This window comes from Chelonoidis abingdonii, chromosome 8 (genome assembly GCF_003597395.2).
Source record: "Chelonoidis abingdonii isolate Lonesome George chromosome 8, CheloAbing_2.0, whole genome shotgun sequence".
NCBI classification, from domain to species: Eukaryota; Metazoa; Chordata; order Testudines; family Testudinidae; genus Chelonoidis; species Chelonoidis abingdonii.
Window position 1 is genome coordinate 38,411,812 of NC_133776.1, and position 27,012 is coordinate 38,438,823.

General features: G+C 40.0%; 1 protein-coding gene across 3 annotated transcripts in view; it reads right to left on the minus strand.

Moving 5' to 3' along the window:
* The window catches only part of ACSL3 (acyl-CoA synthetase long chain family member 3), a 113,198-nt gene that overhangs the window by 34,524 nt on the left and 51,662 nt on the right, over nt 1-27,012 (minus strand). For all 3 annotated transcript variants that reach the window (XR_004374847.2, XM_032789104.2, XM_032789105.2), the window contains exons 4-6: nt 19,006-19,183; nt 10,389-10,498; nt 803-941 (exon numbers count right to left, since the gene is read on the minus strand). Coding sequence is in view for 2 of the 3 variants with exons in the window: in XM_032789104.2 (XP_032644995.1) it covers nt 803-941; nt 10,389-10,498; nt 19,006-19,183 (427 nt within the window). In the remaining variant the exon portion in view is untranslated. The remainder of the gene's footprint in view (nt 1-802; nt 942-10,388; nt 10,499-19,005; nt 19,184-27,012) is intronic.

Below are 27,012 nucleotides of genomic sequence, written 5' to 3' on the forward strand. Positions count from 1 at the left end.
AGGGTTGGATATGGGGTAGGGTCCCGGGGGGGCATTAGGGGTGGGGTTCCCAAGAGGGGACGGTTAGGGGACAAGGAGCGAGGGGGGGTTGGATAGGTCAGGGGTTGTGAGGGGTTAGGGCGTATAGGGGGTGGGGGCCAGGCTGTTTGGGGAGGCACAGCCTTCCCTACCCAGCCCTCCATACAGTTTTGCAATCCCAACATGGCCCTCGGGCCAAAAAGTTTGCCCACCCGTGTTCTAAAATACAGTAAAAATAATTTAAACAAAGTTGTAATAGCTCTAGATTTAAAATAGATTTTACATGTTACTCCTAGTGTGCATTTATGTCCAAATTTAGTAATATACCAAAGGGTAAATAGAATAGACTATATTTACACTGTATGGTCTCAAAATACCTTGAATGCTACAAATTAATGCATGATTCTTCATCAATGTTGGAAAAATGACCATACTACAAAGTATTGTTCAATTTACATGAAATTTAAGGACAGGGAAAAACAGCTTTAATGCAAGTCTTTCCACCCTGCTTTTTTGAAATACCCAATATGTCAAAAAAAAGCCATGTGGTTAAACATACATACATACATACATACATACATACATAAAATGTGAAAATTTGTATATTTCTGTGTTTTTCAAATTAAAACTTTTCAATAACAAGTTGCATCAAAAAGCAATTTGTTAGATATATAATTTATACATAAATTATTTAACAAGATTTTCAGTAGTAAAGGGCTATAATCTTCCTCTCCTGGAAGTTGGACTATAGTTTCTCCAACTGAAATATTTTAAAAGTACATACCATTATCTGCCTTGGCCCCCATTGCTTGCACAGAAGCCATAGTGTGAACAATGATACCCTTTGGGAATTCTGACCATGTTGTTGGTTTGCCATCCACAGTAATAATATGCCTCAATAGTGGAACCTGAGAAACAATTTCCTGTGGAAATGAATATATATGTTTAATTTTGCACAGAAAGCTAGTGCAAAAGTTTGTGCCAGGAAAGAAACAAAATATTTTTACTGCATGTTAAAATATTATTGATGTAAACAACTAAATTGTAATAAAAATCAGTCTTTGGGTAAAAACTGCAGATTCCCACTGTCAGATTTCTGGGACATTAAGGTTAATCTAAGCTTTTCTTTAAACATAAAATTAAGGCCAAAATTTTCAAACCATCCACTAATTTTGGGTGCCTTCACTTCTGTGTGCTCTTGTTGAAACTAGGAGTCTGATTTTCAGCTGTGCTGGCCACCTGCCACTCCCACCGAATACTAATGAAAAGGATCGCTCTGTAAATTCATATGTAACACTGAGCTCAGAATGAATGACTCAGTTTGTCTTCTCTGCTATTTCTTGTAATGCAGTGTTTCCCAAATTTGGGACGCTGCTTGTTTAGGGAAAGCCCCTGGCTTACGTTCCTCGGCCCACACTACTTCCAGCAGCTCCCATTGACCTAAAGCAGCGAACAGCGGCCAGTGGGAGCTGCAATTGGCTGGACCTGCGGACGCGGCAGGTAAACAAACCGGCCCAGCCCGCCACAGGCTTTCCCTACACAAGCAGCGTCCTAAGTTTGGGAAACACTGTTGTAATGCAACGTTTAGTATGGTATTTAAAATATGCTCTGCAGCAAATAGAAGTCTAGCAAAATGAATAGTCAAATAGCCTTTATTACTAAAAGAAAAATCTAAGTTTTAGTGCAACTAAGAATACTGACCACAATTCTGAGGATCCAAGACAAAATGTAAAATGCTGGTCAGAGAAAAGTCTAACACACATGCGCACATAAACACTCCATTCATTCTAGTTTTTATTTGTTCAGTACAAATTCTTGTAACTATCCAAGACGAAATTTAAAAATACCATTTAGGGATTCCTGATTCTAAATGAAACACCACAATTTTTGGCTTTAAAAAAAATGTGTTATGCCAGCTCAGGGGTCTAATGGCTGCACAATGTGCCACTAAGTGTTCAATGCAAATTAGATGTCTCTTCTTCATATCTTCTGAGTCAATAAGGTCTTGGAACACTGAATATTCTGCATTCAGGTTCTGGAGAAAAATGTAATTTAAAGACCAATCCAATAGTCCTAATGACTAACAAATTCTTAGGTATATATTAAGAACCAGTCTTAATAATACAATCAAGGGCTAGATTCATTTCTGAGTGGGAGGAATTAACAATTTCACAAATAGCTTTCACTAAGCCTCTGAAAAATGCTTTCTTTTTTAATTTTATCTAAACCTCTTTGTGGAAATAGTTACAAAAATACAGTAGTTAGTTATACTACTTTAGAATTTATAAAAAGGTAGTTACATTTCTGCATATATGCATTAGCCAGTTTTTGGAACTTAAATTATTTAAGATTTCAAACTGAATCCATGAATTAATGACAAAGCACTCTGACTTTTGTTTAAGTAAAATTGATTCCATACTGAGTGTGGCCATTTTTAAGCTGGGGAAAATTTTCTCATCAAATTTACTTATTTTTCCAGCTACCATGCTAAATTTAACATATTCTTATTTGTAATTAAAAAGGATGCTATTAGACTTGAGCGGTTTAACCTTTAAGCTATTTTAATAAAAATGCTTAAGTTGATCTCCCATTTCTAAAAATGACACTGACTCAAACACAAGGGCTGCCACGTTGCACAATCCATTGTCTGCTGGGAAAACAATAATGAACTAGGAGTGCTGAATTTTGTCGCATTTATTATTGCATTTGTACTTTATGCATTATTCTGCTCTGCCATTTGCTTCATTTCTGATCACTCAGGATACTAGAAGTACATAACGATGATCCTAGAATGCTCTACAGAACACAAATAGGTCTAATCTTACCTGCCCCGTTTTCTGCTAAAGGTGACAGATTCAAGACTAACTCTTTTACTTCCTTTGGCATTGTTTTCACAAGCCAAATGTGAGCATTTTTCTGCACCGATCCAGCTCTTTTATATTGAGGTATTTTAGCTACCAAGCTCAGTAAGGTTAAATAAGATATTAAAAATGCCTGCACCTTGTCTACATAATAGCATCCTCAATTTGTAGGACCAGGAGAGCTGCACCAGTGCAAGTAAAATTATTATTAATATTCCCAGCGTAGTGGCACTAACCCATCCAAATTCTTCTGAAACCATCAACTGAGTATCTGAATGCCTCAACACTAGTAAGAGTGTTAAATCATTGGGGTAACACTTTCTTAAGTCTTGTTAGGTTACTTTAGATGTGAGTAGATGGATAAATTAACATGCTTTCTTGCTTACTTATGTAACTTATGAGTCTGATTCTGCACTGCACTGCTTTGCAAAAGGGTAATGGGCTTATAAAGTATGTGTAAACCCCTAACAAATCAGACTGGTAGCTTTTTACACCTCAAACCTGCAACATACAGTAGGTGGGCAGATTCCTGCTATCTATAAGAGGAGGTTACTCACCCTGTGCAGTAACTGATGTTCTTTGAGATGAGTGTCCCGGTGGGTGATCCGCTCCAGGTGTTGGTGCGTCCTTGTGCCATCTCTTGGAGATTTTTAAAGCAGCATTCGTAACAATTGCGCTCGCGCAGAGCCTGTCCCCGCACTCTCAGTGTACCTTAACAGTACGCGTGCGCGACCGGTCTCCTCAGTTCTTTCTCTACAATGGAGGCTACCGGAACTCCGAAGTAGAGGGAAAGAGGGTGGGTAGTGGAGCACCCACAGTGACACTCATCTCGAAGAACGCAAGTTACTGCACAGGTGAATAACCTCCTCTTCGAGAGAGAGATGTCCCTGTGGGTGCTCCACTCCAGGTGATTTAAAAGCAGTGTATCTCAAGGAGGTATGGACTTCAGATTTGGTAGGAATGCAGCAGATAATATAGATCTGCCTAATCGTGTATCAGAGAGAGTGCCTTGAGCAAGGGCATAACGTTTAACAAATTTGTGTTCAGAAGTCCAAGTGGTTGCTTTACAGATGTCAGGCAGAGGAACTTTGCATAGAAAAGCCACGGGGGTTAGCCACAGATCTAGTGGAGTGACTTCTGATGCTGGCTGGAGGCGTAACTTTCTTTATCTGATAGCACAGTCGGATACACTCAAAAATCTAGTTTGAAAGTCTCTGGGTAGAAATAAGTGTCCCTTTGGAGTGCTTTGCAATGGAGACAAGGAGTCTAGAAGAGTTTTTAAAGGGCTTGGTTTTAGCCAAACAGAAGGACAAAGTCCTGAGTACATCTAACGTATGCATTGTGGATTCAAGAGAGTGTGCATGTGGTTTAGGAAAGAAGGTAGGTAAGTGTACTGGCTCATTGATGTGGAATGACAAATGCACCTTTGGAAGAAATTTGGGGTGTAGTTCGAGGGTAACCTTGTCCTTAAAAAATAGTGTGTACCGTGGGTCCTCCATGAGAGCTGCTATTTCTCCTGCACATCTGGTGGAGGTGATTGCCACTAAGAATGCTGTTTGCATGGAGAGGTATAAGAGGGAGCAAGCGGCTAGGAGCTCGAATGGTTGTTAAGTAGGACAATACTAAGTGAAGGTCCCATGGAAGAGTAGGAGGTTTAATGTCCAAGTATAGGGACTCGAGCCCTTTGAGAAAACGCTTGGTGATTGGATGAGCAAAAACAGAGGTATGGTCGATCTTGTCATGAAAAGTTCTAATAGCAGCTAAGTGGACTTTGATGGAGCTGAAAGAAAGACTAGATTGCTTAAGGTCTAATAGGTAGTCAAGTATGAGTGGAAGAGGTGCAGAAGTAGGAGGAAGCTGTTTAGTTGAGCACCATTGTGTGAATCGCTTCCACTTTCAGAGATAAGTGATGTAACTAGATTGTGTTCTACTATTAGGAGCACTCTTTGAACCTGCTCAGAGCATGTTAGTTTGTTCTGGTAGAACCATGTAGGACTCAAGCTTTGAGGTGGAGCATGGACAGGCTGGGGTGAAGAAATCAGCCATGTTGCTGTGATACAAGGTTCGGAGTGAGAGGGAACGAAATCGGTGGGCAAAGTGACATTCTGGTGAGGAACAGAAACCACAGTTGTCTGGGCCACAACGGGGCAATCAGAATTACTGTGGCATGATCTGTTCATATCTTTCTCAGAGCTCTGTGAAGAACTGGTATTGGGAGAAAAGCATACATTAAGTGTTGAGCCCATGAGAACGCATCTCCTAGGGAATGTTTGCCCAATCCCACTCTGGAGCAAAATTTGGAACATTTCTTGTTCTTCGCAGTCGCAAAGAGGTTCAGGGTTGGATAGCCCCAAACACGGAATATATTGCGTATAATCATGCCATTTAGCTCCTATTCGTGATCCCAGGGGAAACGTCTGCTTAGTTCGTCCACAGTGGTATTCAGGGCTCCAGGAAGATAGGCAGCTGATATACAGTTGTTGTTCAAAAGACACCAGTTCCAGAGCTTCATGGCTTCTGTGCAAAGTGAGTGAGATCGAGCCCCTCCCTGCCTGTTGACAAAGAACACACATGTGATGTTGTCTGTCATTATCCAAACACGTTGGCTCTGAATTAACAGGAGGAAGTGATAGCAGGCATTGTGTATGGCTCACAGTTCTAGGACGTTTATGTGTAGGGAGGCTTCGGTGGAAGACCATAGGCCTTGGGGGGTGTGGTGGGACATGTGTGCTCCCCATCCTTTGAGGGATGCATCAGTAGTCATTATGAGTGATGAGGAGTACTGGAGAAAAGAGACTCCTGAGCAGAGGTTGGAGGGAATGGTCCACCATAGGAGGGAGTCTTTGACTCTGAAGGATACGGATAGAGGCTTGTTTAGAGCATGTATGTTTGGTCTGTAAACTGTGGCCAGCCAAGCTTGGAAGCACCTCATGTATAGGCATGCATTTTTTACCAAGAACGTACACGAGGTCATGTGGCCTAACAGTTGCAGGCAGTCTCATGCAGTGACCTGGGGACTGTTGTGAAGTTTTGTAACCAAGAGTTTTATGGTGTTGAAATGGTCGAGCAGGAGAGACTCTATTCCCGTTCAGGAATCGAGGTGCGCTCCTATGAACTCCAGTTGTTGGGTAGGAGATAAGGTGGATTTGTTTTTATCTGCAGGCCAAGGAAAAGGAAGCAAGCGATGGTAAGCTGCGTGGATCAAAGAGATTTGCTGAACGTTGAGAGCTTGAGGAGACAATCATCGAGGTAAGGAAATATTATAATCCTGCTTCCTGAGGTGGGCAGTAACCACAGGTAGGAGTTTGGAGAAAACTCAGGGGGGCAGTAGATAGGCTGAAGGGCAACACTCTGTACTGAAAATGTGTCAAACCGAGTGCTGGGTGAATAGTCACGTGAAAATAAGCGTCTTGTAGGTCAAGAGCTGAAAACCAATTGCCCTGCTCCAGCACTGGGATTATGGTGGTGAGGGTAACCATTTTGAACTTTTGCTTTTTGATAAATTTGTTAGCTGCCTGAGGTCAAGGATCAGTCAGCATCCCCCGGTTTTCTTTTCTGTTAAGAAGTAATGGGAATATGAAATACAACTCTGAGGGCCTATTGTAATTATGCAAAGTGTGGGCCATTAACGGTGGTTTGGAATCTAGATGGTTCCCATCAACCAGGACAATTGACTGTAGATGGCTCTGTTTTACTTGTGAGTCTTCCTGTATACATATGTGCCAGCAAATGGGTAATGAAGTCTTACAGTGACATGTGATCATGTCACCTGAACTGGGATCCATCTTTAACCAGGTGCTTTTCCACTGGGGGGAGGGGGCGAAGAACCCAGAGGGACAAAGGATTCCCACATTATGCAAAAAATATATAAGTGGATGGACCAAAAAAAAGGGGGCAGCCATCATGAAAAATCCTCTAGCTACCACCTGAGTTGGAACAAAGGCTGAACCAGGGGAAAGAATTGTGCCCAGACTAGGAAGGTGTCCAGTCTGTGAAAGAAACATTGAAACATCTCTGAGGATGAGATTCTGTATTCAGCTTTACTACTGTATTAGGCTTAGATGTGCATGTTTTATTTTATTTTACTTGGTAATTCACTTTGTTCTGTCTGTCACTACTTGGAACCACTTAAATCCTACTTTCTGTATTTAATAAAAATCACTTTTTACTTATTAATTAACCCGGAGTATGTATTAATACCGGGGGTGGGGGTGGGAACAGCTGTGCATCTCTCTCTATCAGTGTTATAGAGGGTGAACAATTTATGAGTTTACTCTGTATAAGCTTTATACAGGGTATAAAGGATTCATTTGGGGTTTGGACCCCATTGGGAGTTGGGCATCTGAGTGTTAAAGACAGGAACACTTCTTGTAAGTTGCTTTCAGTTAAGTCTGTAGCTTTGGGGCACATGGTTCAGATCCTGAGTCTGTGTTGGAGTGGACTGGCATGTCTGGCTCAACAAGACAGGGTGCTGTAGTCCCAGGCTGGCAGGGAAAGCAGGGGCAGAAGTAGTCTTGGCACATCAGTTGGCAGTTTCCAAGGGGGCTTCTGTGACCCAACCTGTCACAGGGAGAATGGGCTTAGGCAACGTCCAAAAATAGAGGCAGGTGGTGTAAGCACTGAAGTGGGAATATTGTTTTCTATACCCTCGACCAAGGCTTGAAATTTGCTTATTGCTCGTAGGGGGTTGAAACACTGCTGAGGAGTTGCGACGGTGATAATGGTATCTGGATCTCTGGCGCTGCTGTTGTTGCTGTTGCTCGTGAGACCTATGGAATTGCTGGGTGTATGTGGGGTAGCGTGGTCGCTGATAAGGCTGGTATCTATATTGTCGCCTTCTGGTCATAGGGGTTTGAATTTCTAGAGACCGGAGAGTTGCCCTGGAGTCCTTCATGGAACGGAGTACGTCATTTGTGGTGGAGGTGAATAGTTTGTCATTGTCAAAGGGAGATCCTCAATGGTACTCTGGACCTCTCGGGGAAAGGAAGAGGACAAGAGACATGACCCTCAGCGCATCACAACTGGCAGTGGACCGTGCCGCAGTATTGGCCACATCAAGGACAGCTTGAAGAGCAGTGCAGGAGAAGATTTGTCCCTCAGGAACTGTGGCTGTAAATTGTTGTCTCTTTTATTCTGGAATGTGATCAATAAAATCCATGAATTTACTGTAATTTTTGTTGTCTACTTTGCTAGAACGGCTGTATAATTAGAAATGTGAAACTGCAATGTGGGAGAAGCGTATACCTTGTGTCCTAGCAGATCTAATCGCTTACTGTCCCTGTCAGAAGGGGTGGAGCAGGGAAACTGGTGTTTGGTTACCTGCGTCTACCACCAGTGAGTTTGGCGCTGGCTGAGCAAAAAGGAATTCCGAGTCCTTGGAAGGAATAAAGTACTTTCGGTCCGGTCTCTTACAGGTAGGCAGACTTGCTGCCGGGGTTTGCCAAATGGCTTTGGCAGGTTCTGAAAGGGCTGATAAGTAATGCAGTTCTAGAAGGAGAAGAGGGCTGCAGGATGTCAGTTAGCTCATGCTGCTGTTCAGGAACTTCCTCCAGGTTAATTTGTAGCTCATTGGCAACTCTTTTAAACAGGTCTTGAAATTTTAAGAAGTCATCCAAAGACGTCGGAGGACAAGGAAGCAATGCTTCATCGGGCAGAACAACTAACTCTACCGGGTTAGAGGCAGGCCATGTTTGCTCTTGCAGTTGTGACAGGGCTGCCTGGTGTCTGAAGTCAGTGGCAGGCTTGTCAGCTGCTGGTACTTAGGTCTCACGCCTAGCTACACTGGTATAACGAGCATGGTGCCAAGTATAAGGAGCCCATGGAGTCCAATATTGCCACTGTGGTGGGAAGGGCATGGGTGGTGCCATCCAGGGATTCATGCACAATGGGGCAGGACCCTCAGAGTAGAACAAGGCAGCTTTTCTATGACCTCTCTTGACTGGGGTCTATGGACAGGAGATCTAATAAGGTAAAAATTCTCCCTGCAGCCCAGGTTCCTCATCACTGGAGGAAAACTGGGCAGATCTTGCCTGAGGGTCCGGAGAGAAATCAGTGTTAAGTAGGGGTGACTGCAAGATAGATTACACCAGGAGATCCCTTGAGTGTGTGAACTGCAGTGCCGCAATGCCTCTGTAAGGGGAGGGCTGACCGAGAGGAATTTGTTGTGAGGAGGGATTCCTCTGCATGGATGTCCTGAGTGTTCTGTCACTTCTGGCTAGCTCAAAGGCTGATGGTGCCAGGAGAGTGAGAGGAGCCTGCGGTGGGTCAGGCAGGCTAGTATGCGTCAGCACCGCTTCCATTGCAGTGCCGAATGGTGCCTTGTGAGAGGCAGGCAACTGAAAGCCTGAAGCCTTGGCACTGGAGGTTAACACGACCACCGCAGTTGCAGGCAGGTTTTGCGTGGCACCGGAGGAGCCCAACACGACAAAGGTACTCAGCCAGGGGAGCAGGGGGAGGGAACAAGTACCCAGAGAAGGCTTGTCCCTGCAAATACCCACTGCGGGTGAGAGACTGATTTTTTTTGAAGTTTTCTTTTGTCTCTTTGAGAGGGGCTGCGGTGTACAGTAGAATCAGAGCTCAAGTCTGCGGCTGGGTCAAGAGATTTTTGCAGCAGGAGCAGTTTTAGCCGCAGCTCCATGTCTTTGCATGCCCTGATTTCAACTTGCTGCAGTGGGCACATTTTGGGGGCATGTAGGACTCCCTCAAACATTTAATACATTTAGAGTGGCCATCTAGAGGGATGGCATCATTACAGTTAAAGCAGCGCTTAAAACCTGGAGAGCCAGGCATGTCGGAAGCAGCAGCGCTGACAGGAAAAAAAAAAGTTTTTTGTTTTTGTTTTTGTTTTTGCTTTAAAGAGAAGAGACGAGACAGGAAAAGGGTACCTACCTATTACAGGTAAGCTAAACTAAGAGGGAAAAAAGTTGAACAAGGGAGAGAAGAAATTCTCTAATGAGTCTGCTGAGTTCCATCTCAGCCTAGGGACAGAAGAGAAGGAACTGAGGAGACCGGTCACGCACGCGTACTATTAAGGTACACTCAGAGCAGGGAGGCAGACTCTGCGAGTGCACAACTGGTAGGAGTACTGCTGTAAAAATCTCTGAGCAAAGGCGCAGGGATGCACGAACCCCTGGAGCGGAGCACCCAAAGGGACATCTCTCGAAGAAGCAGCAGCCCTTCTAGTTTCAATGGGGTTGTGTATGGGCTCACCATTCCTCCCATGCATTGTACATTAAAAAGATTAAAGCCTTACTTGGTAACGGTACAGATAACTGCACAAGAGTCACGGAGTGTAAAATCACGCCCTACATTTTGCTTTAGAAAATGTTTGATGTTTCTTTTCTCTATATGGTGAAAAAAGAAACAAATCTGTAATACGTTAAATACATGCATTACGAAAGGCAAATAAATCAATAAATTGGGCCATATACATCAGCCTTTAGTCTCCAAAAACACCAGATCACATACACTACAACAGATTTATTCAAAAAGAAAAGGCATATTCCTTACCTTCAATTTTGTTTGCATCAGTTCTTTACTAGTAATGATGGTTGTCACCTCACTTTCATTTAGTCCATGTACTATTGCTGGGCCTCCTAATGTAGCATACAGCGTAACAACTGTGGGGAAAAATAAACCTGATGAATCCTTTATTTAAGATATTTCAAAGGTCTTCAAAGAGAAAAAAAAAGGGGCCTCAGATTAACCAGCTCTGGCAAGGGAACCCATGTTGCCAGCTAAGGTAACAGCCAAGAAGATATGTAGTCTTACGGTAAAGTATGTTATATGCATTTAAAAAAAGTGAATGCAAGTTTTAGTTTGCTTATGAGAGAATCGAGAACAAATGTTGCTTACATGAGTATTTGTAATTAAACAAGCAATAACTGAATATTCCAAAAATCATACCAGCCTGTGTAACCCTCTCTTGACTTGCTCCTCAATCTTCCTGGCTTTTATCAGTCTAAATTCAGGCATCTGTTCTTAATTTTTAAAAATTTTACACTGTACTTCATCTTTCTCCATAGAAGAAGACTAAGCTAAATTGACCAATTTCTTGTTCCAAAAAATCATACATTCCATTACTAGACTTTTTGAACTGGTGACTGATCAGAAGCTATTTGTAAGTTGTAATTAATACAAGGTTGAACTTTTCTTAGCTTAAAAATGGGTTCAGAATTTCCCTTCAAACTATTTTGACAAACAGCACTTATAATTTCTGTCAAATATACAGATTTTCTCTGTGTATGGCTGGTATAGGTGAAAAAAAATTGCACCTGGGAGGCTTTGAATGTAGGTTTTGAACCTCTTGCACCAGGTAATAAAACTTATGCACACTTGACCAGTTTATGACACTGACACCAACGCTCATTTTTCAATTTAACTTTAAAGGTGTATATTGATTGTCTATGAGGTACAAAATCCTGATTCTCCTGTATACAATTTTACACAGATAGATAGAAGAATTTGGGGAATTTTTCTGCATTCCTCTGAAGCAACAGGAATTCTCTCCTACCAGAGAGCATTGCCATATTAGATACACAAGGAGTCTGATTCTGTATGGCAAATCCTACTTATCTAGTCAGGTATACATCAAGTCAGTCAGTCTCTCTCTACATATATACACACCTCTACCTCGATACAACACTGGCTTCAGGAGCTAAAAAATCTTACTGCGTTATATTGAACTTGCTTTGATCCACCAGAGTGCACAGCCCCCTCCCCCCCAGAGCACTGCTTTACCGCATTATATCCAAATTCATGTTATATTGGGTCAAGTTATAACGAGGTAGAGGTGTATATATATAAAGCTCTATCACATGATGTACTTCTAATGATTCCCATTACTACTATCCATGTACATGATCTATAGCTAAACATCTGAAAACAATTAAATGGAAACAATCCTGATTCACAGTCTTTAAACCCACACTTTGTGTGAGTTTGCCCCAAATCAGTTCCAGCTGTAATGAGGAAATAGAATTTTGAGTGGGAGGATCAGCACTACTTGCAATTATACAAATTGTATAGTAAATTCATATACTGATATTATTACTATTAAACAAGACTCTACACTGATTTTTAATTACATGCAACATTCAGTTAAATTATAATATGCATAACTGTAGTCTTCAGAGGTATTAGTAGTTAAAAGGTAAAAGTTTTCTCATTTGCCAAATGCCAAATTCAAGTATTATTTTATTTAAATTAACTCATCGCAGATTTGTGTCTTTCAAATAGGGTTCACTGAACAGAGTATAAAAATTTGCATAAACATCATTGCTTTTACTTATAAATTACATAAGTAAATATATGTTTAATCTTGAAAGTCTAATTCAGTTATCTGCTAATAAAGTGGAAAAATATATATATTTTTATTTCCTGATTTGCATGCTGTAGAATATATAGCATGTGACACTTTATAAAAAGTAATTATTTGATATGTTTGTTCTTCGAAACTGCAACTACAACTTTCCCCTAAATTTCCTAACCTTCCTCTATATGAAAAAAATAGGCTCAGTTATCTTTTTTATTTTTGCTGTGTTTAGTAGATTACATTAAAATCAACAGATCTGAATGACTACTGCTGGTCTTTTCAAACATCGATTCCAAATCTGCAATCAGATCTGCATATGCAGACTCTTGTGCTTCCGTGGTAGACCCAATGAAGTCAAAAGGACTCTCTGGTTTCATCTGTGGAGATCCAACAGCACGATCAGAGAAGAATTGTTTTTTCATATGGTAGGAAGAACGCTAATAAAAGAATGCACGAAACACCAATCCTGGAGGAGGAAGGAGGGAGGGGAAGATGGGTATTTTTGAATGTGTATGAGCAAAACAATATACTATTTTTTGTCCTTGTGTAGTGGGCCAACTACCACACTCTGGCATGGATGGGGTTCAAGCAAGCCAGAGAGGCTGCACAGAGTCCTCGCCAACCCTGAAAGGGCTTATTAGAAGCCAATCAAGTAGAGGCTTGAAAGCCAATCAGGGCCAGGCTGGGCCCTATAAGAAGGCTGCGGGGTAGAGAGGAGCGCAGTCTCTCTCTGGAGGGCAAAGGGATAAGAACTGGCTCTTAGAGAAGCACCTAAAACAGAGCAGTGCTGGGCAGGGTCAGCAGAGGCTGGGAGAGCTCTAGACTGATGACTGCCAGACTGGGACCCTGACACAAAGGGGCAGAGAAGATGCTGGGTCTACAGGGAAGTGGCCCAGGAAAGTAGGCAGTAGAGGAGAGTTGGAGAAGGACAGTAAGTTGTTGTCACTAGAGGGTCCCTAAGTCGGGGGCCACAGTAGCTCATGAGTAGGAAACTTCAGAAATTACTTCATACTTACAATTTGGGTAGGAAGAGAACAGAAGAGGAGAAAGGGCAGAAAGAACCAGTCAGAGAAAGAGAAAAAAAAAATCTACAGTATAACTCTAAAAGCAAAGCTAACTTTACTTTTCCAAAATAGAATACCAACTGAGGAGTGAAGAGAGTTTAGTGCAGTTCACCTCTTGAACAAGTTGCAAGATCACTAATTCTTTTCACCTTTGGCACAATCATTCACTTATTTACAATGACAAGTTCTAGCACAGAAGGTTTGCGCCATTATCAGAATCAGATATTTTTAAGTATCAGAGGGGTAGCCATTATCAGTCTGGATCTGTAAAAAGCAACAAAGAGTCCTGCGGCACCTTATAGACTAACAGATATATTGGGGCATAAGCTTTCGTGGGTAAATATCCACTTTGTCATACGCAAGCTTATGATCCAATACATCTGTTAGTCTATAAGGTGCCACAGGACTCTTAGATATTTTTAAATTTCACTTTGGCTTTTATCTGGATTTAGTTTGCTGAAAAAAACATTACAATTTAATTATATTATTGCACTAGCTTTATTTTAGTAGAGTTAGTTCCCAATACCACCAAAGAAAAAGTCTCAGCCTATCAGTGGATATGTAATTCTTGGAACTACTAACTCACTATGGTATACTAAGAAAAATGCAAAAACAGCCAGTTTCTTTTAATCAAAAAAGTTAATCGTTGACCTTTATTTTTTTCTTGTTAAAAAAGTCTATCATAGTTTAGAACTGTTGCAGGGCAAATGCACATGCACATTGTTTTCTTTAATTTGGTGGGAGAAAAGTACAGAAGAGTGCCTCTAGTTCCCACGAGCTCTCTCCACTTAGTCCAGTGACCCCTGTTATACAAACAACTTAGCAAAAATTAAGTTTCCCCAAGCCAGCTAGCATACTGAAACTCCACAGTACTTGGAGAAAAAAGTATAATCTCTTCAATAATAATTTATATAATTATTCACCTACAAAGCAAACAAGTGAAAAACAAATTAGTTATGTGAGAGAGCTGACTAGGCTGAGAGGTTTATGTAGTTTATAAGATGCTGCACTGATGTCACGCAGAAAAAGAAAAAAAGTGAGCTATGACAGCTGCTAGCCACTGTCACCAATGCTGATCTGCAAAGTCATCACTTCTCAGCAAAGAAAGATACCTAACACTTTCTGAGGCACACCTGAGACTGACATATACAATATTAAGTCTGACATTTAACTTCTATTTGTATATTTGCTTTTGGTATTGTCAGAAAACAAAAACAAACTTCCAAGCACTAAATTTCTCAGCTAATGATATAGGGTGAAATCCTCACCCCATTGAGGTCAATGGGAATTTTTTTCATTGATTTCCATGAGGCCAAGATTTCACACATACTAAAATTAGACTCATTCACTCCCTACTATGTGTCAAACAGATTTTTAAAAAAAAAAAGTATATTTTTCACTAAAAAGACTTCTGTTGAGGGAGTCAAATCCATCCTAAAAGAAAAACCCAGAGACACCCAACCTCAGATTATCAATGTATTAGGAGGCTATTAGGGAAAATGCAATACAGGACCTTATGTTTTTGTGGTATTACTTAACTCTGACTCAGGTCTTTCAGTTGTTCCCTGCGGCTGGGTAAGAGGTTTTGTGCATGAATAGATTTTGAAAGAGGGAAAAAGTTCAATGTAACTGCTACATTATCTATTTAAACTAGTTGTGTAAATCACTCTCTCACATACACACAACTTCTTTGAAACTTTAAACAATTTACAGATCTTGAAATAAAAGTATAAAAAATTGAATATGTAGGATTTTTCTAATTATCAAATCATCTTAATTTTGTGCAACTCATGAAATATATAAAATACACCAAAATATAGGAGTAAATCGATAAAAAACAATGAATCCATCACCAGACTGTCAGTGAGTAAAAAGCTTGTGTTCATTAGCATATTTTGTTCATAGTGTACCATAAAAGATATTAAATTTTACATTCCAAGTGCCTGGCACAGTACTGAAAGAATAAGTCTTCCTTTCCATATCTGCAAATTGGGAAAATACTAATGCATATATGTATAATTTAGCAGCAGCACAATAAGTGATTTACCATATTGCTAAAGTTAGTTAAAATATAATTCATTCTGTTCTAAGTGACTACGTGAACAGTGCATGATGATATCTGCCAACAAAAAAGTCAGCCAAGTTCACACAAGATCACATACTGCTTAGACACTAAATAATATGTCAGACAGTGAGCTGAAGCACGTCTCAATGAGAGAATTTAAAATATTAAGCCAAATAAAATAATTCCACACACCACTCTACACTAGGGATCAGCAACCTTTGGCATGTGGCACGCCAGGGTAAGCACCCTGCCCGGCCAGGCTGGTTTGTTTACCTGCCATGTTCGTGGGTTCGGCCAATTGCGGCTCCCACTGACCGCAGATCGCCACTCCAGGCCAATGGGGGCTGCGGGAAGCGGTGGCCAGCACATCCTCAGCCAATGCCGCTTCCTGCAGCTCCCATTGGCCTGGAGTGGCGAACCACGGCCAGTGGGAGCCACTATCGGCTGAATCTGCAGATGCAGCAGGTAAAAAAAACCCGGCCCGGCCCACCAGGGTGCTTACCCTGGCGAGTCGCCTTCCAAAAGGTTGCCGATCCCTGCACTACACCATCTACTGGGATATTTCACTATGTTAGAATTTTTTAAAGATAAAATAAATGAACTGTGCATGTGTATCTTATACCCTTGGGTGTTCATTCAGAAAATAATGGATTCAACAGAAGTGGAGGCGGATGAATCTACACAGGTAACATAATCAGAGGTCTCCAGTTAGAGGTGAGTAAACCTATTCATTGGAGAATTGTCTGTGCAGATCCCTATCCCTGGGAGATTATCTAACAATAGGCATATTTATTGTTATCTAGCAACAGGGATATTTAAAGATTACAAGATTGCTTCCCTAGACAGTGTAGACTCAAACCTTAAAAGCAAAAGAATACTGCATAAAAATATCAGATAAGTCAATTGAGTTGCCCAATTTTAGCTAATATTGTTATAATTTGTATTATAATAGTGCCTAGAGATCTTAACTGAGATCAAGGCCCCATTGCGTTAGGCACTGTACAGATATTTAGGGATGAAGGGACTGTCTCTTAAAGAGATTACAATCCAAACATTAAAGACTGGGGATGGAATGGCACAAAGAGGGATAAGCAATTTATCCAGGGTCACAAAGCAGTTCAGTGGTTGCACCAACAAACCATGTTTCCCAAGTTAAAGTCCAACGCAGTGACCTATCCATTGGACCATGTTGTTTCCCCTTCTGTACACCCAGGCTGAAAATTCTCTACCATTTCAAAAGAATTGGGCTTGGTTGAGGCCTTTTGACTCTCCACTAATAGCTGCTGCATCTCCAATAAACAACTGCTTTCTGTTTCTACTGAGGAAACATGTTCCAATCTTCTGGATGCAAGATTTGACCCCATTACCAAGCCCAAGATATTGGAAAGGTTATAGATGACATGGAGGGTCTTGTTTTCATAAGACAAGAAGTCTGTGAACTATATTTGCTATTTCAACTGTGGAGCTGTGAAAAAGTCACATGGATTCTTTCTTGCTTTTATCTTCCTGATAACACTGAGGAGTAGAAGCATAAGAGGGATGACACAGGAAATTCTGACACAAGAATCTAGAGAATTGAACAGAGTGTTGTGTCTAGTGGAAAAATAAATCTATCTGGGGGGTTCCCCATTTCTGAAATACGGACTTGATTATAGCATCTTTCAGAGACCACAGTCTCTGATGAGCATAGTAATTGTGATTCAGGTGATCTGCTAGGATGCTTTCTTTGCCTAGCAGATGGAGAGATGTGTATGGCCCTGCACTGCCCTTTATTCCAATAAATTGAGTCTGGCCTCTTCCTGCTAAATAAACAGTTGGACTCAGGTGAGCCACCAGCCAAATCTGTTACATGCACAGCTCAGGTAGGAAAAGAAAATGGTGCTCCCTGACAAGAGCTGTCCAGAAAAGTCCATCATGGCACAGAATCTACAATACCTTGCTGTGTTTTCAGTAGAGCCTGAATTTCATCCTGCTGGGGCCAGCAAACCATGCTTAACCACCAACACAGATTTCATAATGAAAAAAGTGTGTTCTTGAGCTCTTACAACATCTAATCTCTTCTGGATGAGGTCTCCCGAATGAAAGATTCTGAGTTCAGGATTACACCTTCACTCAAGAGGCTCATCTTGTAACAACTGTTGCAGTGAAACAGGCAACAGAACAGGAAGAACAACATTATGGAGGAATATTGTGAAAAGGCAAAAAGGAGACATAGGTGCTCAGTTTATAATAGTGTCTTAGAAAGTCTCCTCCTGCACACCAAATAAAACAGTGTACTTACAACTGCGCTTAAAAAATGCATGCATCCTAACAAACTCCTTCAAATGAAGCTAACCACTATTAGCAGGACATCATAAGTAACTAACAGACATCCTTAAAGAATTAAGAAAACAAATTTAAGTACAGTGCCATAAAGCCTACATTACCACTATATTAAATGTGAAATGTAAGCAATGAGGCTGCAGTGACTCATGACAGCTCCTGACATTGCCTTGACTCTGAAATGGCTGGTCTCTGGTGTAGAGTTTTGGTGCCAATACAGACCTTCTGCAAATCCTATAGTATAGTGTGTACAGATCTCCAAACAGAATCAACATTTTTACTATTTCTTTTTATTTAGTTTCTCTTTTGTTTTCACTTAGACAGATCTTTCGAATTCTGTTTTACTGGAGTGTGTGGAAAATTCATCTCAAGAAATGGCTGGACCAATATGATCACTTGAGGCAGAGCAGCCATTTCTTCGGAGGATTGAGGAAAAGTGGTGGATGGAAATGAAAGAGACCAGTGGGAATATAAATGTAGCAGAAGAAGAAAAGATGAAGAAAGGTGAGAATTAAGACAGATAAATGAGGTTTAGGAGACCTACATGGCCAACCAAAATGGGTTCCTGAACAAACATTATTAGTCCTAACCAGAACAATGTAGCTAATTGAAGTGCATGTGATTTAAATCTAGTTAATTTTACTTACACCAGGAAACTTAATTTGACAGGTCAATTCATGACAGTGAAGTGCTGGATAAGAGATAAGGTTGAAAGAAAATTGGGAAATCTCAGATACACTGATATATAGTTTTGGTCTGATATAATAAAATGAACATAAATCCTAATTCAAATCAAATTTATAACAATGAAAAAGTCAGCTTATAATGCAAAACGTAGCAAGTGTCCAATCTGAAATCTAAACCATATAAAGTGTAGGTATACATCTGATTCGCTTAATTCAATTAATTCTTACAGAGTTTTTTAAATGTATTTATTTTATTGCGAAGGAACTACAGCAACCTGCATTGATTCAACAGCAAAAAAACTTGAAGACTGTTTCTCCGCATAGCTCATCTCTCATAGAGAAGCAGGGCACAAACTGGTCTGAGGAAGATATACTTATTTAACTTTTATATATTTACTGAGACTTGACTACAAATTGTGGATCCAGGCTTGATAGAACACACACAAGTTTCTGCATCTAGAAGTTTGTAACCTAACACACCAGAACAGAATTGGAAAGACTTAGTTTAGCATCATAGCTATATTTCATTTGAGATTAAAATATTTTATTTTATAGAATATGTAAAATAATAAACCTCTAATACATAAAGTGACCTCAAAATCAATTTGAATTTTCAGATTGTGTCATGAGACCAAAAGGTATTAAAAACATAGGGTCAATGAAGAAAACTACTTACGTTGGTAATTGCACATAAAGCAGGCCTGTGCAACAATCATCCACTCTGCTCTAGTCTCACAGAAGATGGCAATGTTAGTCTTCGGTTGCTGCCCCAATACTGCTAAGCCATTTCCAAAATTAGTAGCTTTAACACAGACTTCATCATATGAGAGCCAAGTGTATTTTCCAAGGATGACCTAATAAAGCAATATAAATTTATATAAGTGTAATTTAGAAAAGGGTAGGCCCCCGGGCTTCAGTGAAGATCCTTATTATGCCTTAACCCATGTGAAAATATGAACGATGTAAGCCTAAAAATATAATTATCAAAGTCTGCCAAAGGATAACATTCTTGAATTAAAACAAATTATAGCATTGTGGAAGTTCCACGTTTTGTCCCTCAAAGTTCAAGTTAAATGGCTTGGTAAACAGAAACTGTGTGATTGTTGAGGGCATAGAAATTGGCTGTAGGGTGGATGTGGCATACTGTGGATCACAACCCCATGTACAAGAAGCACAACATAGATGTAGTTCAAAATGCTACGACATCCTCTCCTCTTCTACTGTACCTCCCAAAACATTTCCCCACCACCACCCCAGAGAACTGGCACACAGTTCGGTTCCACAATTCACAAGGACTGTGACATCTCCTAATAGGTATCACAGTTTTTGTTTCTGCTTCCCTACTTGGGAAGCACGGTATGTCTACTGCATTTGGGGTCTTCTGAGGCCATGCTAAACGCTACAGTAATTAACCCTTACGTATTTAAGATTTTAAAAAGTTTATTCCATGTTAAGAAAAGGATAAAAGCTTAGTAGTAAAAAATGTTCTCAAATTTTCTTTTTGCTTTACTGGTTTCCTACCAATTCACCCACCTGCCAACCCACCCTTCCCAGCACCTCAGCAGCCTATCTTCAGGGCTTCTGGGAAATCTAGGCTCCCCAGTTCCATAGCATCCATTTGGCTGAGAAGCCTGGGCTCCCCAGTCTTGGTCTAGGAAACCCAGGTTACTGTAGAGCCAGAGAGCCTAGGAGCTCAGAAAGCTGACTGAAATGGACATGATGGTTGTCAGTTTCATGACTATCCACTATTAAATAGCAGCTGTGAAACTGACCTAACGTAGTTAACTTCATTTAGAGGCTGCTTTTCCACAAAGCTGTGAGCAATAGTAGAGGCAGGTACTGGGGTTATTCATAAAGAAACAACCACCTCAACAAAAAATGGGCAGCCAAGGAGTCAGGAGCCTGGTAGCTCTAGCTCCCAAACTCCCAGCAGATCACCTGACTGGTTGCCACAAAGCCAGGGAACCTATAAATCTTATCCCATTTTGGAAACACTAAAATATTCCGGCTGTCTCTGTGTCTTTTAAACAAAATATTGTGCATTCAGCTGATCTGTAAAAAATTTCAAATTTTTGGATTTTCATTCTGTTTTGGGAGAAAAAATTTCCAAAAGACTCAGCATTCTTTGCAGACCTGCAAATCAGTTTCATTGCCAGACCTAGGTATAAAGTTGCCTGGAGCAATGAGCAGCAGGACCCACTTAGGATCATCAGCACTAAACTTTTCTCTCATCCTATTATACTAAAGGCTCCAAGCAGGGGCCTACTGCCATGTAATATTTATCGCTGTCTCCCTGTGTGATTTACACCATCCGCTCAAACTTAACAAACCTGCTAATATAATTAGCAGAAATACATGCAAAGGTCAAAACAAGAAATTACTAGATGACTGGAAAGGGATCTTTTAAATAAGCAATGGAATTTCAACTTAAGCCCTTCAACACAGATGTTTGTTTATATGGTATATTTAAAGTTTAAATTAATTTGGTGTACAACATCTGAACAAGGGGAGTCCTCCTTCAGCAGATCTTATGATGCATACTAAATCAGTGCTTTCCTCCACCAGAGGTTAGCAACGATACAGGTGTGTTTGGGGAGTTGGGACGAGCTTTTATTAACAAAGGAAATTTTACCTCTATTAGCTTTCTCAGGAAGCAGTGAAGATGCAGCACCATACACCCCAGCACATGTAGTACAAGCCCATATAGAACACTGGGTAACAGCACATGCTGTTGTTGCTTCACAAATCATACCTCAGCTAGTTAGATCAAAGCTAGCTTCGGTACATATACATGAACTGAAACCACATCACCTGATTGCCATGCAGATATATCCTTAATCTCCCCACACATACACATATGCAGAACTCATTTTCCTTATCCCAAACCCCACAGTCCCCTGCATCCTTGTTTGTTCCTCTTTCCATGAAATGCCAATGTCCTGCCACCATCTATATGCTGCTTCCTCCTGCCTCCCCAAGCACACATTTTCTGAGGATATGAACCAAAGACTCATCTCCCCCGTCCAGGCTTCCAAACAGTGTGGCAGAAGACGGCTGGGGGGTGGGGGGGGGTGACAGGAAGGGAGAGCAAGGAGAATTAGATTCTCGGTAGCACAGAGGCTGCTTACTCCAGGATGGGAAGGGTGATCCCAGTGGTTCCTACCTGCTCCTTGACCCGATCCTGGGTGCTGCAGCAGCCCCTCCAGCCCCTCCTGATCCCATTCTCATCTCCGTGTATTTATGTACGAGCAGAACCCACAAAATATTTCAACTGCCCTTTCGGTTTTGCCACTCCTGCCTCCAAGTACCCGAATTCCAAATCCCTTTCCCTTCCAATCACCTGACCTCATTGTCACACTCCTACCTAAACTGCCACACTTCATCAGCTTAAGTTAGAAGATCAATTTATATTATAAGAGGTTGTTCTTTAACCACTTGGAGACAACTCTTTATATCTTTTCTAGCACCATGACCCTCCTATTCCCTACCCCACCCCCACATATATATACACACCAGTTAACACTACTCAGATTACTAAAGCCATTTTTCCTCCTCAAGGCATACAAAAATATTATATAGATATTTACCTATCAAAATAGTATTTTGGAATTTTAAAAAATATTTTTATAATTTCCCTTGCACTGCTTCAGTACTTTTTTTAAATGGGGTAGGGTAGAATGATACTTTCTTCCTCATCATTCACCTTGATGGTTCAGAAAAAAAAATAAGTAATTGGAAATCCTTATTTCACAACCTTTGTAAGGTAATGCCTATAATGGATTTTTAAAATTATGATGGGTTAGTTTGTATTTTAATTTAGTCATTGTTAAGAAAAGGGTTTTCTGATTTTTAAAACAAATTTACAATAACTTTGGTTCTTAATCCACAGAGAGTACAACAACAACAACAAAGTGTGAATGTTTACAGAGGTACTTTCCAGTGTACAGCACTTAGCATCAAACTTAATAATCAGTTTACTATATAAAAATCCCAATCCTTCAAACACTTATGTACATGCTTAACTTTACACATTTCAGCAGGCCCTATGAGGACTACTCATATATGTAAAGTTAAATGTGCACACAGGTTGTGTTAGGCTCCAGGAGGTAAAAGTAATAGAAGAATCTCTCTTTTATCCGACATTTATATCCAAACATTGCCAGAAATACTAGGTACTGAGGCAGTGTTTAAAGGTCTCCTGAAGAAGCAGTCAACCTTAAGAGTGGAAAACAAAAAATAAATACTGCCCTCTAGTGCATCTATTTTTTCATTTATCTAAACAGCAAAATAATTGCTAAAATTATACTGATTATGAAAGTTAATATACATGTTAATACTTTTAGTTAAACAGAAAAAATGTCATACAAATAATATCTGGAAATGTTTTATGACATTAGAGAATACCCATTTAGTGGTTCTTGGACAAATCTCTTTCACACATTTGTCCATTCAGTGTTGTTGTAGCCAGGCTGGTCCCAGGATATTAGAGTGACAAAGTGGGTGAGGTAACATATTTTATTGGACCAACTTCTGTTGGTGAGAGAGACAAGCTTTCAAGCTACAGAGAGCTATTATTCAGATCTGGAAAGGGTACCAACAGAAACTGGTCCAATAAAAGTTATTACCTCACACACCTTGCCTCTCTACATATTCCTCCAGACATTTAACATACTAGGAGTGGGATTTTTTAAAAAGTGCTCAGCCTTGGAACAACTCCACTCTCACTAAAGTCAACTGGGCTAAGCCAAGTCTGAGCACTTTTGAAAATATCATCCTACAAACAGAGTATTATTTTTTTCCAACATAATCATTTTGTTTCAAAAAAATAAAAAATAAATAAAAAACTCAAGTAAACAAAACCAACTTTTGCTTCCCCACATTCATTGCTACAAATCCAAATGCAGTTTTTTTATATATACACTCTCAGACAGAAACACCATGCATATATCCAAAACATAGGAACTGCCATACTGGATCAGACCTATAGTCCATCTCATTCTCATCCAATGTCTTGTTTCTGACAGTGGTCAGTATCAGATACTTCAGAGGAAAAGTGTAAGAAACCCCACAACAGGCACATGCAGGCTAATCTGCCCTCTCCATTAGGTCTTTTCCTAATAATTAGAGATCAGTTTAAACCCTGAGGTTTAATCTCTCTTCCAAAATTTATGTTAGCATGAACTATTACAACTTCAGATGTTTTTGTTATTCATACAAATCTCCAATCTTTCTTTGAATCATGCTAAGGTTTTGGCCTCAACAACATCATGTGGCAGTGAGTTCTACAGTCCCACATTGTGTGAAAATTGTATTTCCCTTTTACTAGTAGTTTTTAATTTCCCATTTTTTAATTTCAATGCATGTCCCCGTTTGTGTTATGAGATAGGGAGAAAAGAAGCTCCTGAGCTACCTTTTCTATATTATTCATTATTTTATATACTTCTACCATGTCACCTCTCACTAGTCTTCCAATTCCAATCTTTTTACTTTTTTCATATGAGAGTTTTTCCATTACCCTAATCAGTCTCGTCGCCTTTTTATGAACAGCCAAACAGTTTCTAATTCTGGAATATCCTTTTTGAGACATGCTGACCAATACCATGTGCAATATTTTAGATAAGGCAACTGCCACTGATTATAATGGAATTAAAATATTTTCTGTATTATTCTCCATCTCATTCTTTATGTATCCTAACATCTAGTTCACTTTCATGAATACAGCTGCACAATATCATTATAGATGACAATTTCCTAACTCAGAAAGTTTTGCAGCCAACACAGGGAATTTCTTTTTCAGACTTTGTCTTAACCGATAAAGAGGAACTGATCGCAGAACTAAAAATTAATGGTAGCTTAGGTACATCTAATCATGACGATCACATTTACAACGCGCAAGCAGAATAACATTCAGACCAGTAATAATATACTTGTTGCTTTAATAGCACCAATATCACCAAGCTGAAAACAAATTTGAGCAAAATCAGCTGAGAGAAAGAATTTAATCAGAAAAATCTGAATAATAATTGGGAACCATTTAACAACGCCTCAACAGATGCCCAAAAAGCCACAAATCGAGAAAGAACAAAGTCCAAGTTAAAAACCAACCTGGTTTAGAGGGAAGTGAAAATAGCTATAAAAATAAATAATATATAACAAATGATAATAATGAATATAAACCAGCAATGAGGAACTACAGAAAATAGTTAAGGGAAGCAAAGGAATATAAGGAGAAATCTAGGACCAGCAGAGTTAAGGACAACAAGGAGCTTTTAAAATATATTAGGAACAAAAAGAATCCTGACAATGGTATTGGTCTATTACTACATGGAAATGGCAGAATTATCAATAATAATGCATAAAAGGCAGAAGTATTCGATAATTATTTCTGTTCTGTGTTTGGGGGAAAAAACAGATGAGACAGTCTCACTACATGGTGATAACACTCTTTTCATTTGACTGGTATCTCAGGAGGATGTTAAATAGCAACTACTTAGGTAAACATTTTTAAATCAGTATGTCCAGACAACTTGCATCCAAGAGTTTTACAAGAGCTGGCTGAGGATTTTGCTGGATCATTAATTATGAGTTTCAATTAGTCTTGGAACACTGGATAAATTCCAGAAGACTGGACAAAAGCTAATGTTGTGCCAATTCTTAAAAAAGGGAAAACAGGATGACCCATGCAATTATTGGCCTGTCAGCCTGACATCAGTCCTGGGCAAGATAATGGTGTGGCTGATATGAGACTTGATTATAAAAGGAGGGTGGTGTAATTAATGCAAATCAATATGGGTTTATGGAACACAGACTCTGCCAAACTATCTTTTTTTAAAATGAGATTACAAATCTGGTTAATAAATGTAATTGTGTTGATATAATATACTAAGACTTCTGTAAGGCATTTTACTTGATACCACACAACATATTAAACTGTTAAAATTAAAATTAAAAAACTAGAATGATATAAAATTAACACATATTAAATGGATTAAAAAACTGGCTAACCAATAGGTCTCAAAAGTCAACTGTAAATGAAAATCGTCACTGAGTGGGTGTGTATCCAGTGGGGTCCCACAGGGATCAGTTCTTGGTCTTATGCTATTTAACATTTTTAACAATTATCTGGGAGAAAACATAAAATCCATCACTGACAATGTTTGCAGAAGACACAAAAATTGGGGTAGTAGTAAACAATGAAGAGGACACATTACTGGTTCAGAGTAATCTGGATTGCTTGGTAACCTGGAAGCCACTAAACAATATGATTTTTAATATGGCTAAATGTAAATGCATACAACTAGGAACAAAGAACGCAGACCATACTTACAGGATGGGGGGTTCTGTCCTGGTAAGCTGTGACTCTAAAAAAGATTTCGGATTTGTGATGGATAATCAGTTGAACATGAGCCCCCAGAGTGATGATGTGGCCAAAAGAACTAAGGCGATCCTGGGATCCACCACCAAGAGAATCTCGAGTAGGAGAAGAAAGGTTATTTTATGTCTGAATTTGGCACTGGTACAACTGCCACCGGAATACTGTGTCCAGTTCTGGTGCCCACAATTCAAGAAGGATGTTGATAAATTGGAGGGGTTCGCAGAAAAGCCACAAAAATGAATAGAAGTATTAGAAAACATGCCTTATAGATCAGACTCAAAGACCTCAATCTATTTAGTTTAACAAAGAGAAGGTTAAGGGGTAACTTGATTACAGTATATAAGTATCTAAATGGGGAAAAAATACTTAATAATGGGCTCTTTAATCTAGCAGGGAAAGGTATAATAAGATCCAATGGCTGGTAGCTGAAGCTAGATAAATTCATACTGGAAATAAGGAGTAAATTTATAACTGTCAGAATAATTAACCATTGGAACAATTTACCAAGGGTCACAGTGGATTCTCCATCACTGGCGATGTTTAAAGCAAGATTGGATGTTTTTTCTAAAAGGTAGGCTTTAGAAATTATTTTGGGGAAGTTTGATGGCTGATTTTATATAGATGGTGAGAATAAATGATCAAAATGGTTCCTTCTGGCCTTGGAATCTATGAATGGTAACGTAAATTGCTTTCATGACTGCAGCTGCACAGTGGGCTACGGTCTTAGTTGAACCCTCCAAAATAACACCCAGATTCCTTTCCTGAGTTGATACAGTTAATTTAGCACCTTGTAAGATGTATGAGTTGTTCGATTTTTTTCCCTCTCCAATGTGTGCCTTACTTTGCATGTTGAACTTTATTTGCCATTGTGTTGCCCAGTCATCTAGCCTAGTTAGATTCGTCTGCAGTTCCTCAAAGCCCTCTCTGAACTTGTCAAATCTAAATAACTTTGCATCATCTGCAAATACTGCTATCCCACTACTCGTCTCCCTTCCCAAATCATTAACATATTAAACTCGCACAGACTCATAGGTCAGAAGGGACCAATATGATCATCGAGTCTGACCTCCTGCACAAAGCAGGCTACAGAACCCTACCCATCCACTTCTATAAAAACCCCAAGCAGAGAATCCACCAGCAAGTGACCCATGCCCCACATTGCAGGGGAAGGCGAAAAACCTCCAGAGGAAAATTCCTTCCCGACCCCAAATATGGCGATCAGCTAAACCCTAAGCATCTGGGCAAGGCTCCCCAGCCAGCACTACGCATCTGGGCAAGGGCTCCCGCAGCCGAGTCACCCAGGAAGAG